This window comes from Tyto alba, unplaced genomic scaffold, assembly GCF_018691265.1.
Source record: "Tyto alba isolate M040663 unplaced genomic scaffold, T.alba_DEE_v4.0 Super-Scaffold_30, whole genome shotgun sequence".
In the NCBI taxonomy this organism is placed as follows: Eukaryota; Metazoa; Chordata; class Aves; order Strigiformes; family Tytonidae; genus Tyto; species Tyto alba.
The window spans coordinates 6,472,941-6,487,188 of NW_024881305.1; the positions used below are offsets into that span (position 1 = coordinate 6,472,941).

The window sequence follows — 14,248 nt, forward strand, 5'->3', positions numbered from 1 at the left end:
TGGAGTGGGTACGGAAGGTGGAGGTGCTGCTCAACACCCTTCCTCCAAAACTGGGCTGGGAAAGACCCTCAGCAACCCGGCGGCCAGGCCAGCCCCGCTCCCGGCAGGACGTGGGCTCAGAGCCCACCCGAGATCCCTCCCGACCTCGGGCGCGCCGTGGATCGACGGTTTCTGCATCCCGCGGAAGGCAGACGGGCGTTGTAGCTTTTGTGGTGTTTTGGCATCAAAACCCCACTGAGATAAAGGGCACGGTGCTGCCCAAGGTCACGCGCTGGGTGGTTTTAGTGTAGCTGCAGGGACTTGTCCCAGGACACTGCAAAGGGGAGGTAGAGCTGGGACCTGCCGGGCAGCCCCCCGGGCCCTTCGCAGCTCCCCAAAAAGCCTCTCCCACGCTCACCAGAGAGGCGGCATTCACCAGCGATAGTGTCACAGGAGTGAGCAATGCGTCTGTGGCTGGCACCTGAACAGCCACCACTATTTTGAAATAAATTGATTATGTGTGAGTTAGGGAAAGAGAGTCACAGTATTAAATTTTTTCAAATTTGCTTTCTTGAAGGCTGAAAAAACATCCTCTGGAGAGGGACGCTGAGGTTTGAAAGGTGCCTTCAGCCAGGCAGCAGTTCTGAGATGGCCCTTTAGAATAACTTTATCTTTATAAATAGAAGTTGGGCCTGTCGGGGCTGCTGCTTGCAGCTTCCCGGGCACGCAGAGGAGTGAGAGGCTGAAGGAAGCACGGGCAGGACTGCGGCTCTGCGGAGGGAGCGTGCACACAAAGCCCACGCTGAACCCAGCTCCCTCCTCGCTGCTGTTGCAGAGACGACGTGCAGTAAATTTTGCGCCAGTCGTTTGTGGGGGAGTTAATTTTGCTGCAAGGAGGAGTATTACACGCTGAGTAAACAGCTCAGCCTGGCTCTAATAAGACGCTTGCTGCCCGCTCCCTCTCGCAGCAGTGGAAGTGGGGTGGCCGGACGAGCTGGCCCGTCAGCGGGTTCCTCGGCGTGGCCTTTTGGGGTGTGTGTCCGTCCAACACCCCCAGAGCCCCAGCCAGGCTGGCAGGGGGCAGCTGCTGTGCCCCCCATGCTTGCTGTCCGTCTGTCTGTCTGGGCGGAAAGCAGGGGCAGGAGGGAGCTATGGGGCTGCCCCAGGCGGCAGCAGGGAGGGGAGCAGGAGGTGCCTAGAAATGGGGGTGCGTAAAGCAGAGCTCTAGGAGAGCTGCAGGACTACCCAGGGGGTGAGGTTTTAGTAAAGCAATCTACGCTTGCTCAATGCAGGTGAGGCTCAGGAGAGCAGGTGACGCCCACGGGGTGTGAGAACCCAGGAACAACCCCTGTGCTACGCTGATCCTGAAGAAAACAGACCGCTCCCCACGCTTGCGCTGTTCTTGCAAAAGAACTATTCTAATGAAGCCAAAACAAAGCTTTCTGCACTTGCATGTGACAGTTAATCTGTCCTGCTGGAAACAGAATGATTGATTGGAAGAGAGAAAAAGCACGACTTGAAATCATCTTGTAAAATATCTTTATTAGTTCACTGTAAGATTGGAAGTACAAAAGCTTCCAGTTAAAACACTGACAGATGAAAAAAACGCACAGGAAGATTGGTCAGAGAGTTGCTTATGAGTTGCAAGCATCCAGTGCTAAATAACAAGTCTTTCAGCTAGGCAAGAAATCCTTCCTGGTGTCCTGTATTGCCTCACCACGCCTGAAACTCGCTCCCATCGGATGAGGAAACTCCTTCTCCGGAGCAGCCCGGCGCGGTGCGGGGGCGAGGCCGCTGCTCCCGCAGCCTCCCCAGTGCGTGTGCTGGGAGCTGGGCACAGCCCCTGCTCCTGCGCTGGTAATTAGCGCCCGCAGACGAGGGTGCTGTGCCCGGGATGCTCTAATAAGGGGCGGCTGGGTTTTACTGCACGGGGGAGGGTACTCGAGCCCCCTGTACCGTGGAGGTGCTGGCACCCGCTGCCTGCTCAGGAATACCCGGATGCTCGCGGCGTGGGCGCTGCGTCTGCCCCGTCTCCAGCAGCACACCCCTCCGAGCGGCACGCAGGCGATTCGCTGCCGTTCCTGTTAAAACCACCCGATGCTCAAGGGTGCCACGCAGCATAACTTGCAGGAGAGTTTAAGTTTGTTGCACAGGTGTTAAGACATGCCGGAATATTCCTACAAACACGTAAAACTCTTCCCTCTCAGGTTACTGCCATTGCAGCCCTTCCAGATATTTCAAGGAGAAACATGCCCCTAACAGTTCAGATAGTCACTAAAAAGGCACCATTCTATGTTTTTAATGCTTTTAAACAAAGAAAATCCACTGCATTCACCACTCCGCTTTTTCTAGCTCATAGATATTTTTATCTTACCTTATTACTAATGACTGCTAACAGCATACTAACAAATCAAAGAACGAATAACCAAAACTGCTGATCTTGTGCGCTGGAAATATATATGGAAAGAGAAGGTTCAGCATCTGAACTAGGTGCTGCACGTCTGTGCTTTGGGGACCCCCCTCGCCGGGGCCAAGTGCCGGGCAGCCCTGGGGTTCGCCCCCCGCCGCAGCCGCTGGTGTTGGCCGCTGCCTGGGTGCGAATTTGGAGGCTCCCTCGGTGCGTTCCCGAAGCGCAGCGCGTGGTGCCGCTCCCCCTTCCCGGGGAGGCGAGACCCTCTCCCTACCCCCTCTCTGCTCCGCAGCATTCTCCAAGGCCCCCGCACAGCGAAGAGCCCCGTGGCCCCGCCGGCGGTCCCGGGGGTGGCTGAGTGCTTCCAGCACAACGAGCTGCTGCCCCAGCACCCTCTCTCCACCCCAGCACCCCCTCTTCGCCCAGCACCCCCTCTCTGCCCGAGCCCTTCCCATTGCCGGCCGGGGTGGCTCCCCCAAACCATCTGCCGGGGGAGCGGCGCCTTCGGAGCAGATCCCAGTCCCTGTGCTGGAGGGATAGTTGATCGCTGGTGGCACTGGCGCTGGGACTGCTCACCAGCTCCCACCGCCACAACCCGATTTGTCTTAATAACGCGAGGGGAAAGAAGTAGAGATGAAGGGGAGGCGTCCCGGGAGCCTACTGGGCAGCCCCCGCCGCCTGCTCGGGCTCGCGCGGGTTCTTCCCGTCGTTCTGGATCAGCTGGACGATGTGCGTCAGGTCCAGGCTGCGGGTGAGGATCTTGAGCAGCATTTCATCCTTTTGCACGCCTTCCATGAACTCTTCCAGGGAGAGCTCACCTGCAAGAGCACGTTCGGAAAAGGGCTGTTAGATCCTGCAGCCTGTCTCCCTGCTCTGCCGGCAGCCTCGGAGCAGCCCCCCAGGAGTTGCACGGGCTGTAAAACGGGGCCCCTCCCGAGCCCCCGGCTCTGTGGCTCGTACACCCCAAAGCCCATCACCGCGAAGCCCTGCGCAGATCCCACCCTGCCAGTACAACGAGGGGAAGTTTGCAGCGTCCCCTCGGGCCTTCTGCAGCCCGTGAAGGGGATGAGGAGTTAAACCTTCACGGGGAGCTGCTCTCTGCCGGCTCTGCCCACGTCCTGGTGCTTTGGGACATCTGGAATTACTCTGGCAGACTGAACCACAGGCAAGGGGGAAAGTGGCAGCAATAGTTGGTATTGCATAAGAAAGGTCCTCACCGTCTCCGTTTGTATCAATTTTGTCAAACACCATGTTTGTGAATTCCTCAGCCGTCATTGCTTCGTTGCACCGGTTGATAGCTCGAATAGCCTGGAGGGAGGGAAGGACACAGAACAATTCCTGAGCGTTGTGCAGATTTGTGCATACAGCTGTACAAGTGGCTGAATGACCGGACATGAGAGGCCAAATTTTTCAGGCAGTTAGGTTCTGAAAAGAGTAAGTCCTTTCTAAAAAACTGGAGATTAAAATCACTTAAAAAGGCAATCAGTGCATTAAATGATTAAGTGGGCACACAGGGATAAGCCAGGAACCGTTCACCTCTGAAAATCACATTAAATTCAAGTGTTTATCTCAGCCTGGGTTTCAGTGGATGCGGTTAAACAACCTGCAGTGGGAAGACAGGGGGTTGCTGCGTGTCGGAGCGTGCGGGTGCCGTGGGGTGTGGCGTGTTCGGGACGGGCCCGGCCGGGTGGGAGCACTGGCAGAGGACACACAGTGGGCTTGGCCGGTGCCTACAGATTCACCAGGGAGTTGTTTTTTGGGTTGGAATGTTCCTGTTACAGCCTTTCTGTCTATCTGCGTCCAACGACCATCGTCTGTGATAGAAAGGGATCAAGCTGAGCGCACTCACTTTGATGATGTTCAGCAATTCTCCCCGGTCAATGCAGCCGTTCCCGTCCACATCGTAGAGCTTGAAATACCATCGCAGCTTCTGATCCACCTTCCCTTTCAGGACCAGGCTCAGAGCTGCCACATACTCCATAAAATCTATGTAGCCATCCTAAAAGCAGAAGGTTAGAAGCTCAATGAGATGAAAAGCAGAGTCAGGTGGTAAGGGATCTTCCCGGTCACTTTTGGAAGTCCCCACTGGAAGACTTCGGTGTGAGAGCAGGAGCTGGGGGAGCGCAGCAGAGGTGCAGGGTGTGGGTCCCCTATATGCCCACCAGTTAAAACCAGTGCACCAGTGAGGGCTCCCTGCCAGTCTGTGCAAAGCTGTTCTGCGTTGATGACGAACGACTCGGTGTGTGCGCCTGGCATGGGGACTAACGAAGCCTGCGAAGCGAGCCTGTGCTAAAGGAATCTCTTTATGCAAAGCAGTGGTAATTCAGAGGTCAATGAGGAACAGGTTTGTGCAGATGAACCCCGAAGGAAGACCTAACGTTGTCCTGACTGCCCACACCTACAGCTCTTTTCTGCTGCAAGGGGGGCTCACACACAAACCTCTGGGAGAGGAACGAGCTCGGGAATTACCGCAGGACGCTGCTGACGTCTCGGGAGGGGAAGGCTCTGTCCCTGTGCCATTTGTGTACCTGCTTCACATTTGGTCACGTCAAAAGCACAAAGAGTTTTATCTTTGACTTTCCCCCAAGGTGTTTGCCCACCACCAGCTCACACCCTGGCGCTGGGGACGTTCAGCCGGGCCCGCAGACGTTCTCCAGGCAGGGCTCGGGGACCAGGGCAAAGCTGGGCTGGGCTGAGCTCGAGTGTCTGCCTCGACGCTGCCCCGTGACCTTCACAGCTTCCAGGGAGCTTGCTCAAATGCGTAGTGCTTGCCACAGAGCATCGCGAGGGCACGTACCGCTGAGACACAACGCACTTGGAATACTATAAACGGAAAGTCTTTGGGAGGGAATGAGTCAGGGTTTTGTCAATGAACAAAGCCACCGCACCACAGGGCAGGTTCAAGAAGAGATCATCGGCTTTATCCCACTGCTGCAAGAGCCACATTAGGTATAAATAGCTACTGAGCCCCATTCCCGGCAGGATTTCCGGTGCATCAATTCCCTTTTCAGGCAGGTGTTCACAGATGGGGCAGTGAGCAAGGTAAAGGTCAGGGCACAAACAAAATACCTAAATGATTTAGGGCCTAAATTGTATTATTTTCAGTGGGATTAAGCCCGCTAAGACCTTCGGGCTGCCATAAAATCTATTCCTCATCTCACATGAGGTGCAATTTCAGATCATTTGCAACTAAAGGAGAGTGTTGTTTGCTCTCGGAGATCCAGCATCCGTCTGCTGCTCTGGCACGGCTCCTGCGCGGGGCAGACGCAGCTCCTGATCGCGCGCCGGGACCCGGCGCAGAGCCGCTCCGCAGGGACCAAAGGGCCCGAGCTGCTTGTCGTATGGGACTGGGCACATGTAATAAAATCAATGAAACTGTAATCCATTTATAATTTAAAACAATAGGAAAACAAACCCGATCTGTTGGGTAAACCATCACCCGTGCCACGCTCGGGAACTCGCTGTTTCTGCATGAATGCAGCACTTGTTCCCACACCGCCCGCTTGTTCCTTACTGTCACAACATTTGATATTTAAGGATTAAAGGGCACTTCATTTTAAAGGGATCACAGAGTACCGGATAAAGCCTCACTATTTTAATAACTTAAAACTAAAAGGGAAACGCCAATTCTGGGAGAAGTCTATTTTCTCCCAGAACAGTCAGCAGGTGAGGAATTTTTGTTGACATTTTTCACCTTGCATAGCTGACTTTACAATTTAGGAGGCCACGGAGAATCAGACCATACATGCTTAGATACACGTCTATCCTGCAACCACCCAAATACCCCACACGCGATCGCAGGCAGGGAGCAGAGCCCAGCTGATCCCTGCGCAGGCTGAGAGGGAAGGACAATATTTACCTTATTAAAGTCAAACGTCTCAAACATTTGCTCAACATATTTGTTCGCTGCTGGACTCAGGTTTTTCAAGCCAAAAAACTGTTTGAACTCGTACAGGGTGAGCTGGCCAGAAGGACACTCCGTCATGAACTTCTTGTACCACTGGTGGCACTCGGTAGCGCTCAGCTCCTCCACGGCTTTTCCGTCCATGTTCCCCATCTCCACACCAAGTGCTGGTCAATTTGCAGCCAAAACCAGATGTTTTCTGAAAATTGAGGTCTTTTAAATTCTGCTTCTTGCCTTTAAAGTCCAGATGTCCCCAGAACTGCAGGGTTCACAGGATCGGGAAAAAAACAAACTGCCTCGTGCGCGGGCTGTACCGATTCAGTGTTGGTGGTGGTGGACGCAAAAGATGCCTCTCCCGGGAAGACTCAAAAGCGCAAAACCCTCTTTGGATGAGAGGGTGACAGTTAAGTACCCAGCAAATCCCTCCCCGGCCAATGAGGCTCAGGGGGATGACGGGCTCCTGCCAGGCATTAAGAGTTCAGGGTGAAAATAGAAAGGAGGTAAAATGGGAAAGTCGTGCAGATTACAGACCCATCAGGAGATTATGAGAATGGAATTTTCGCTGTCATGGTGTAATCTCCTAATCCACTTTATATTCATGATTTTGTGTGGCGTCACATGAGCAATAGCTTTTGCACCAAAATCAGAGTAAGAAGAAAGAGAGAAAACCACTCAGAAGACTCTGTGATGTTGCTGTCTCTTTGGTCTCCCTTCGCCTTACCCTGGCTGGGGGGTTTCCAGACGGGGCCGCCAATTCCAGCCTGAAACTCAGGGAGGGGGAAGTTCCAGTTCAGCTCCTACCAGAGATGCTGTTTGAGGGCAAATTTGGTGTGCTGAGACAAACATAGAAACATAATTGCTTTGAGTGGTAAAGCTTTAAGTGCTTTAAATGCAGCCACCAGATGCTCTGATGATCTTCCCCTGGGGAAGCTCCCCCCCCCAGCTGCAGGGTCCCCGCGCTCCGTCCCTCTGCTCCTGCCAGCTGAGTGCTCCTGCCGTGGAATCGCCGCACGTGGCACGACCCAGGACCATCTCCTGGCCACCACGCTACCAGGACTCAGCTGATGCCAGTGGAGTTGAATGCAGCTTCAATTTGCATTTATGATGAATTACAGTGAAAAATTCTCTGTGTAAATATGACCAAAACCAGTGTTGTTTTTATTCTAACACACAGCATTCAGAGGAGGACTGGGAGATAAAAAAGTATATCCTCAGGAAGTAGCTTGAGCCAGATCCTCCACTAGTAATGAAATGGATGTGACTTCTGGATCTCAACTCACAGAGAGTCTGTCCTGATGCACTTACTTTATTACGTCTGACACCTTCCAGACAAAGATCCCAACTTTTATGTGTTGCAGAGCTCAGTATTGCTTCTGCACTGGAGCAAATCAGGAATAACTGCTAAAGCAGGTGGCATTGCACAAGCGTAAAACGGTTACGAAAAAGGAATTAGATTGAGGAATGCTAATTGGATGTGCTAATCCTGCACTTGCCAGCAGCAGCAGGCACAGGTCCCCGCTACACACAGCACCTGCGAGCAAGGTGAGTCTTCAGTGGGTGCCCTGGGCTCTGACCCCCCCAAAGGGGACACGGCTGGGACAGCCCGTCCTGAGGCACAAAGAAGGGTTGCAGTATTGAGGCATTCATTAACAGCAGAAGGGCCGCGTGATAAATGTGGATAAAGACTCGCCAGCTGCTTCAAGAAGTACTTGCTACTGGTGCTCCCAGTTCTCCAGAATGGGCAATGCAAAAGCTGAACTGGTTTATGCTGCCCACTGGAGAAGAGCTGCAGGGACGTGCCGGCTGAGTTTCAGCTCCAATTACTGTCTCATTTCTGAGTGCCACAAATGAAACGTGCTTTTCCATTCACTAAGAACAATACTTTGCCTGTGTCTAGGAAAGCCTTGTGGAAGAAGATGTCCTTTCAAAGAAGGAGCAGAGTTTGGGCTCAGCTGAAGAAGCTGGCGAAGCCTTCCCAGGTTTTGCAGCATGTGCTAGGGCCAGGCTTGTGCAGAGGAGCCTGGCTGGGTGGCCGTTCAGCAGTGCCGTGCGGCGCTGACACCCCGCGCCTCTGTGGAAGCAGCTGGCAATAAATGACAGGACAAGTTAGACCGGGTTTTCGGAGCAAAATCCACACTGCATGTTTTTCTGGGGAGCGGTGACAGAGCCTCACCACCCATTCCCCGGCTCACGTGCTCACTGCGGGTCGTAACTCAGACACTCGAGGGGAAGCTGAAGTCACACCGGTCACTGGTTTCATTGCTTGGGCTTTATTGCTCTCGCCCACGGCTCTGGGCCCTGGATGGGTCTCCATTTCACCGTGTCTGCACTCGGGACATCGATCACCTTCTTGGCGTGGTCGGTGTCGCGGCGGTAGCGGTACCCGCAGGTTGGCCTCTGCGCAGTGTAGAAGGGGCTGTACGAGTTGGAGCAACTTGGCTCATAGAAGAGAAACTTGAAGGAGTTGGGCTGACGGCCCCCAAAATGGGCGACAAAAGGAGTGAAGCGAGTGGCCAAAGACACTGTGTCCCTGTGGTGACGTGCTGGACTCAGCTGGCTCGTTGGGGTGGGCGTCGTGGGAGACACTTCCTGCATCGCCTTGGTCTCCTCCATTCCCTGCGGTCTCTCGTGGTCTTTGCCAGCGGCTTCTGGTGGTTTAGTCATCTGTGGAGCAAGAGAGCCAGACAAATGCATTGCAATTGCCCCCACACTTTGCCGTCCTCATCAGCGCGTGAGGCCCCGACGCAAGGGTTGTGTACTGGTGACCAAAAAGCAGCCAGTTAAAGCAGGAGCGCGTAGGGAGTGCCAGCCCGCTGACACTGGCTGCCAGGACAGGCAGTATTCGGTACAAATGCTGAGAAGCCAGCTATTTGCATTTCTTTAGCTAAAAAACCTAAGGTGGTGTTACTTAAGGAGAAAGTGAGTTTAAAATTAAGTGATGTGCTGGAAATATGGAAGTGACTTGGTGAAAATAAAGCAAAGCATACTGAGGGAGTGCACACAAGGAGATGCGAATGACTTGATTGATGTTATTTGACCATGACTCAGTTATCTTGTTTTCATTGATGGCACCTCTGTGCTAATGGAAACTGGCTCTTCCCCCAGCAATTAACCACTCTGCTCCTGGGCGTCCTAAATAAACTCTTTGCTGTCTGGTTTTATTTTTAACTCTATAAAGAGGTTTCCTACTTTCCGTGACGCCCTGGCTTACTTGGTGCTCTATTTCTGTTCCCTGTAGCTGGCTCTGAACACTGGCTCCTAAACCTATTAGGAGGGGGACACCCGCAAAGTGTTTAAAAATCTCCTTACAGCCTTTGAAGGAGATTACCAGATCCCGTCAGATTCACTACCTCTATTTGTCACTCTTTTTCCCCAGTCCAGCCGCCTGCCAGAGGCTTGAAGGGCTCCGTTGCTGGAGCTCGGGACAAGTGTTCTTTCAGCAGTCGCTGCCCCAAGGAAATGTTAGTTGATTTTTTCCACAGGGGATAAAATAATGGGATTGTGACTCCTGAAATGCCGATTTTGTACCACTACAGTCATTTCGGTGTGGTTTGTGTATCCCTGCTCTGAACACGCTTAGATTTGTTCAGAAATGATTATATTCACATACGTGATTACAGCTCATGGCCTTTCTCACTCCGGAAGATAAGAGACAAGTATGCACACGACTGCGCTGCTGCACCTGCACCCACCCAGCGCGGAGGCACCCCTCTTCCTACAGCAGTGCACTCGGGGTGTGGGGGTGAGGCCGTGGTTACTTTGAAAACCCAACTGCTAAGTCATGCAGATGCTTCCGAGATGTGCAAGCCTTGTGCGCGCTCGGCGACGAGGGCTGACAGTCATTCCCAGTGATACCGTGCCGGGGAGTGCTGAGCTTTGGGCTTTGCTCTTGTGATGGGGTTCGTCTGCCCTGGGGCTCCCTGCTCAGCCTCTGGGGCATCTGGAGCTTGGCAGAAACATCCTCTGTGCCCGGGTGCGTCAACCTGCTTACGTGATCGCTGTCTTTGAGGGGAAGCACCAGCTCAGTGTCCACAGTGCTATAGACGGCACTGACAAAGCTCTGCCTGAATTAAGACTCCCACATAATCCTCCTATTGCATCCAGTCATACGTTTAGAGATCCCTAATCCCTCCCAGATTGTCTGTTGTTTCCGGAAGAAGATCCTCACAGCGGGGTTCACAGGGACAAGGCTGACTTCAGTAACCAAGAAAGCACAAAGGGTTCAGACGTCCGCCCTGGATGAAGTGCTCCCCCGGGCAGCTGCCAGAGCCCTGCCTGGGCTGCCACCCCCTCCCCGCTCCGCACCGGGGACCCCCCACTCCTTGTCCCCTCGCTTGTCCTTGCGGAGCCCCCCCAGGACTCTCACATGCGGTTTGCCCTGAGCTCTCAGCAGCCAGGGGGGCAGAGCTGGGCTGACGGCGGTGCAGCTGGGATTTGCGTGGCAGGGGGGGGGACGATGCATCTCACTGACAACCCCAGCACCCCATTTGTCCCGGCCACCCTCAGGGCGAGGGTCCTGCAGCCCCCCGCCTGCAGGAAGGGGACACGGCAAGCGGGAGTCCCTCCTGCCAAACTGCGAGCCGGGGGCTCCCACCTGCGAGGTCATCTCCCCGGCGGGGACCCCAGCACGGGGGGCCGGCTGGGCTGGGGGCTGGAGGCAGCGCTGCCGGGGTGGGCAGTGATGGCTGTCGGCGTCCCCGGGGCCATTGTGACCAGTGGGGTGTCACTGGGGTGTCACTGGGCTGGTGGCTGTCACAGGGGTGCCCGGGCTGAGCAGGGATGCTCAGGCAGAGCGTGCGGAGGAGCGCAGGGGCCCGGCCACGGCGATTAGGAGGATGCTGTTTGTCCCAGCCCGATGGGACAGGGGTTGCACCCGACGGGAACCACCGCTGCTGCTCTGCTGGCCCTGCCACCCCCCCCGAAACACAGCCCCGGCAGCGCGGCCCCGCTCCCCGCTATAGACACGAGCTGTCTCTCTTCCCACGGGGGCAGTTTGCTGTTCTGCAGCCACACGTGAGCGTTTCTCCTCCTGCCCCCCCTGCCCTCCCCGGGGCCGGCTGGGACCTGCGCTGCACAAGCACTTTGCACACCTGCGAGCGCGGCAGGGGAAGATCCGCATCTGCAGGGTGCAGCTCCTCACGCTGATGCAAAGGCAGATTGTTCTGGGGTGTTTACCCATATTAGGATCAAAGGCAGCCTCGCACGGCAGCGTGTTACATCAGAGCGGTGCTCACACGGCTATTTCGATGCCATAAAATCTACCGGCGATCTTCCAAGTGCTTTCCCGTGCTTCGCGCCCAGCCCGGCCCGCCTGGCCCTTTCGCTGTGTGGCCTCTGTCGCTCAGGAGCTCACGGCAAGCGGCAGTCGTCCTGCCTGAAAAATACAGCCTTGCCACCAAACTGGGCATCTTTTCGGCGCCTTTTGGGTCTGCACTTTGCAGAAGTCAGCCTGCCCAGCAGCAGACCCCGTGTGCTCCTCTTTCTTAGTCCTGAGCTTTTTCTGGTTTTCTGCAGGAAAGCCCAATGGCTCTGCTGAGAGGTGGAAGGTACAGAATGAGTATTTTTCACCTGGAATAAATACACAGGAGTGTGCGCGTGAGCTCTTGCAGGCTTGTTTAGCAGCCTGTGTTTGCTGGGATAATAAACTCGCCTCAAAACGCACATCCCTTCATGTTGTGAGAAATGTTTTCCTACGCTCACCACCCAGGGTGAGGCAAAACCACCGCTGGTGGGGTGGCACGGATACAGCTCACCGCCCCCGGAGCTCACGGGTGCTGCTCTGGAGTCCCCCCTGCCCCGGGGGCAGAGGAGCAGCTCGGGAGCAGTTGTCAGGGACCTGAATCACACTTTCCTGTTCCCGCAGAGCATCGCTGCAGCCCTGTGGCCCCTTTGAAGTCGCTTTGGTGTAATGACATTTTGTGGGACACATTCATGCAGGAGCCCAGGCTTTGTCATTCCACTGGATTTTATTGGCTTCTCTTCTTAAAATAGTTCTTCTCCTTCCCCTTTTCCTTGACTTTGTCTCCCTGTATATCCAGTTCAATTTGTTGAGTCAAAGACTGTGGAAATCAGCAAGCACATGTGTCTTGCCTATTTTGCAAAGACATTGGGTCCTTTGTCTTTTTAGTAGTGAGCGGGTCCTTAATTTCATCTGATTTCTGCTTTCGAGAGGTGCCAGTGAATTTCCTTTCAGTGTCTGGGGCTCAGTGAGGTGGGTTCCGACTCTCCCAGGAGGAATGCTGCCTCCCAGTTCCCATCTGCGGGCAGGATTACCCCTTTGCCAGTGACCCCGGCTAAAACACGACTGCAGCGCATCCCCTGCGCGGCGAGCTCGGGGCGTGCAGGGGCCACGCTCGTGCAGGTGTTTGCAGGATTTGCAGCGTTGTTTCCTTTCCCCGTCTCACGCAAACAGCAGTTAAGATAACTGTCGGGAAGGACTAATTGCAGGCCTTGTGCACGGCACGCAGCCATCCCCCGGCACCACCCGCTGCTCCCCGCGCGGCTCTCGGGAGGACGCGGGAGCCGGGAAAAGGCGTCCGACCCGCTGGATGGAGCTGCACGGCTGCAGGGCGGGCCAAGGCCTCTGCAAACCATCTTAAATAGCCCCTATACTACCACCACAGCACTGAATCCCGGCGGTACGACACGCTAACTCTCCTTTTCTTTCCCCATTTGCCATTCGTGGTAATTACTTTTGTTTAAGTGCTTGCCTGACAATTTATACCATTAGATTTTCCTTTCAAAATATCGTAACAGTGCTCATTTGTCATTGCTCACGGGTGATTTAATGCGTTGCCCTGATTTGTATTTTGTGGCAAAAAAAGGTTGTGGAAAGTGTAATTTCAAAGGAATTTATCACTGGAAAAATCAGTCTGTATCATTTTGACTCTCAAAGTGTGGTGGAAACAGAAATAGATAGAAGAGAGAATGACCTTACCCTGAAGCTGTGAGCTGTGTTTCAGAGTTAATGTTTTGACAGCTATTTTGGGTTTAAAGTTCTCCAGAAATCCCAGCACTTATTAATAACCAATGTTACTCATTAACTCTCAGTTTTGACTTGCATGGCACAAAAAATTGTTGGCAATGTTAGACACTTGATTTTGTACCTGAAACGAGAAATGATTTGGGGTCAAGTCCCACTGTCTTTAAACTTTTGTATTAATAAAGTCCCAAACTCTAATGACAGGCGGGTCGTGCTGGGGCGGGGGATGTCCCGGGTGATGCACAGTCCCCCCAAAGCTGGAATGGATCTGCAGAGGGGCTCGTACGCGTGGAGGAGGGAGTTTACTGCTTCCTAAGACACTTCCTAAAAACTCAGTGCCAATTTGCTTCCTAGCATATGCAGGGCAGAGGGAAAGGATTACCCTTCAGCTTCCCCGGGCTCCGGCTGACCTTTCCTTGCATTGCAAGGACACCTGCAGCTCCTGGACAGGGAGCTTGGGTCCCTGTGCACAGCACAGGTGGGGACACAGCGGGTCGGGGGCCCAGGGGGCCCAGCCCTCGGGTCAGAACCCCAACAGCGGGCGAATGAACAGCAAAACAGCGAGAGGGAGGATGGAGACTCTCAAACCTGAATGCTCAGCACACGACCAGCTTGCAGAGATCGATAGCTTGTGTCGTGCTGGGCTTTTTTTAAGGGGAATCAGATGTTCAGCTACACGCCTGGTGCGGACCCCGCTGACCCCTGGGGTCACTTTGCCGCAGCCCCGCTCCCCCGGAATGGGAAGGGGCTTAGCCAGCCCCGCTCCCCCAGCACGGGAAGGGGCTCCCAACCAGCCCCACTCCCGCCAGCGGCCCGGGGACCCCCGCGGCTGCCTGAGCCCCCCGGGCCGGGCCGGGCCGTCAGCCGGGCTCCGGGGACCCCCCCCCCCCCAGGGCCGGCCCTGCCTATAAAGACCCTCGAGGGTTTCTTCCCCCCCCGGGTGGGAGTGGTTGCGCGGCTGCGGGGTGCGGCG

General features: G+C 54.8%; 2 protein-coding genes across 2 annotated transcripts; both read right to left on the reverse strand.

The window, feature by feature from the left end:
* Positions 1-1,507: 1,507 nt before the first annotated feature.
* On the reverse strand, positions 1,508-6,686 carry LOC104359924 (guanylyl cyclase-activating protein 1). Its single transcript, XM_009965774.3, has 4 exons — positions 6,249-6,686; positions 4,239-4,388; positions 3,607-3,697; positions 1,508-3,207 (listed from the first exon to the last, which is right to left on the reverse strand). Exons 1-4 carry the CDS (start codon positions 6,444-6,446, stop codon positions 3,047-3,049), a joined length of 600 nt encoding a protein of 199 aa, XP_009964076.2. The 5' UTR covers positions 6,447-6,686; the 3' UTR covers positions 1,508-3,046.
* A 1,863-nt stretch (positions 6,687-8,549) lies between these two features.
* On the reverse strand, positions 8,550-8,957 carry GUCA1ANB (GUCA1A neighbor). The gene has a single exon (XM_042799937.1). The coding sequence runs from the start codon at positions 8,955-8,957 to the stop codon at positions 8,550-8,552; it is 408 nt and encodes a 135-aa protein (XP_042655871.1).
* Positions 8,958-14,248: the final 5,291 nt, after the last annotated feature.

What these genes read in the sequence shown, in the direction of transcription:
- LOC104359924 (XM_009965774.3), bottom strand. Translation starts at nt 6,446, where the DNA reads ATGGGGAACATGGACGGAAAAGCCGTGGAGGAGCTGAGCGCTACCGAG. An exon ending in AATTGCTGAACATCATCAAA is followed by an intron (nt 3,698 to 4,238) that starts GTGAGTGCGCTC and finishes CCCTCCCTCCAG; the next exon opens with GCTATTCGAGCTATCAACCG. An exon ending in AATTGATACAAACGGAGACG is followed by an intron (nt 3,208 to 3,606) that starts GTGAGGACCTTT and finishes GTGCTCTTGCAG; the next exon opens with GTGAGCTCTCCCTGGAAGAG.
- GUCA1ANB (XM_042799937.1), bottom strand. Translation starts at nt 8,957, where the DNA reads ATGACTAAACCACCAGAAGCCGCTGGCAAAGACCACGAGAGACCGCAG.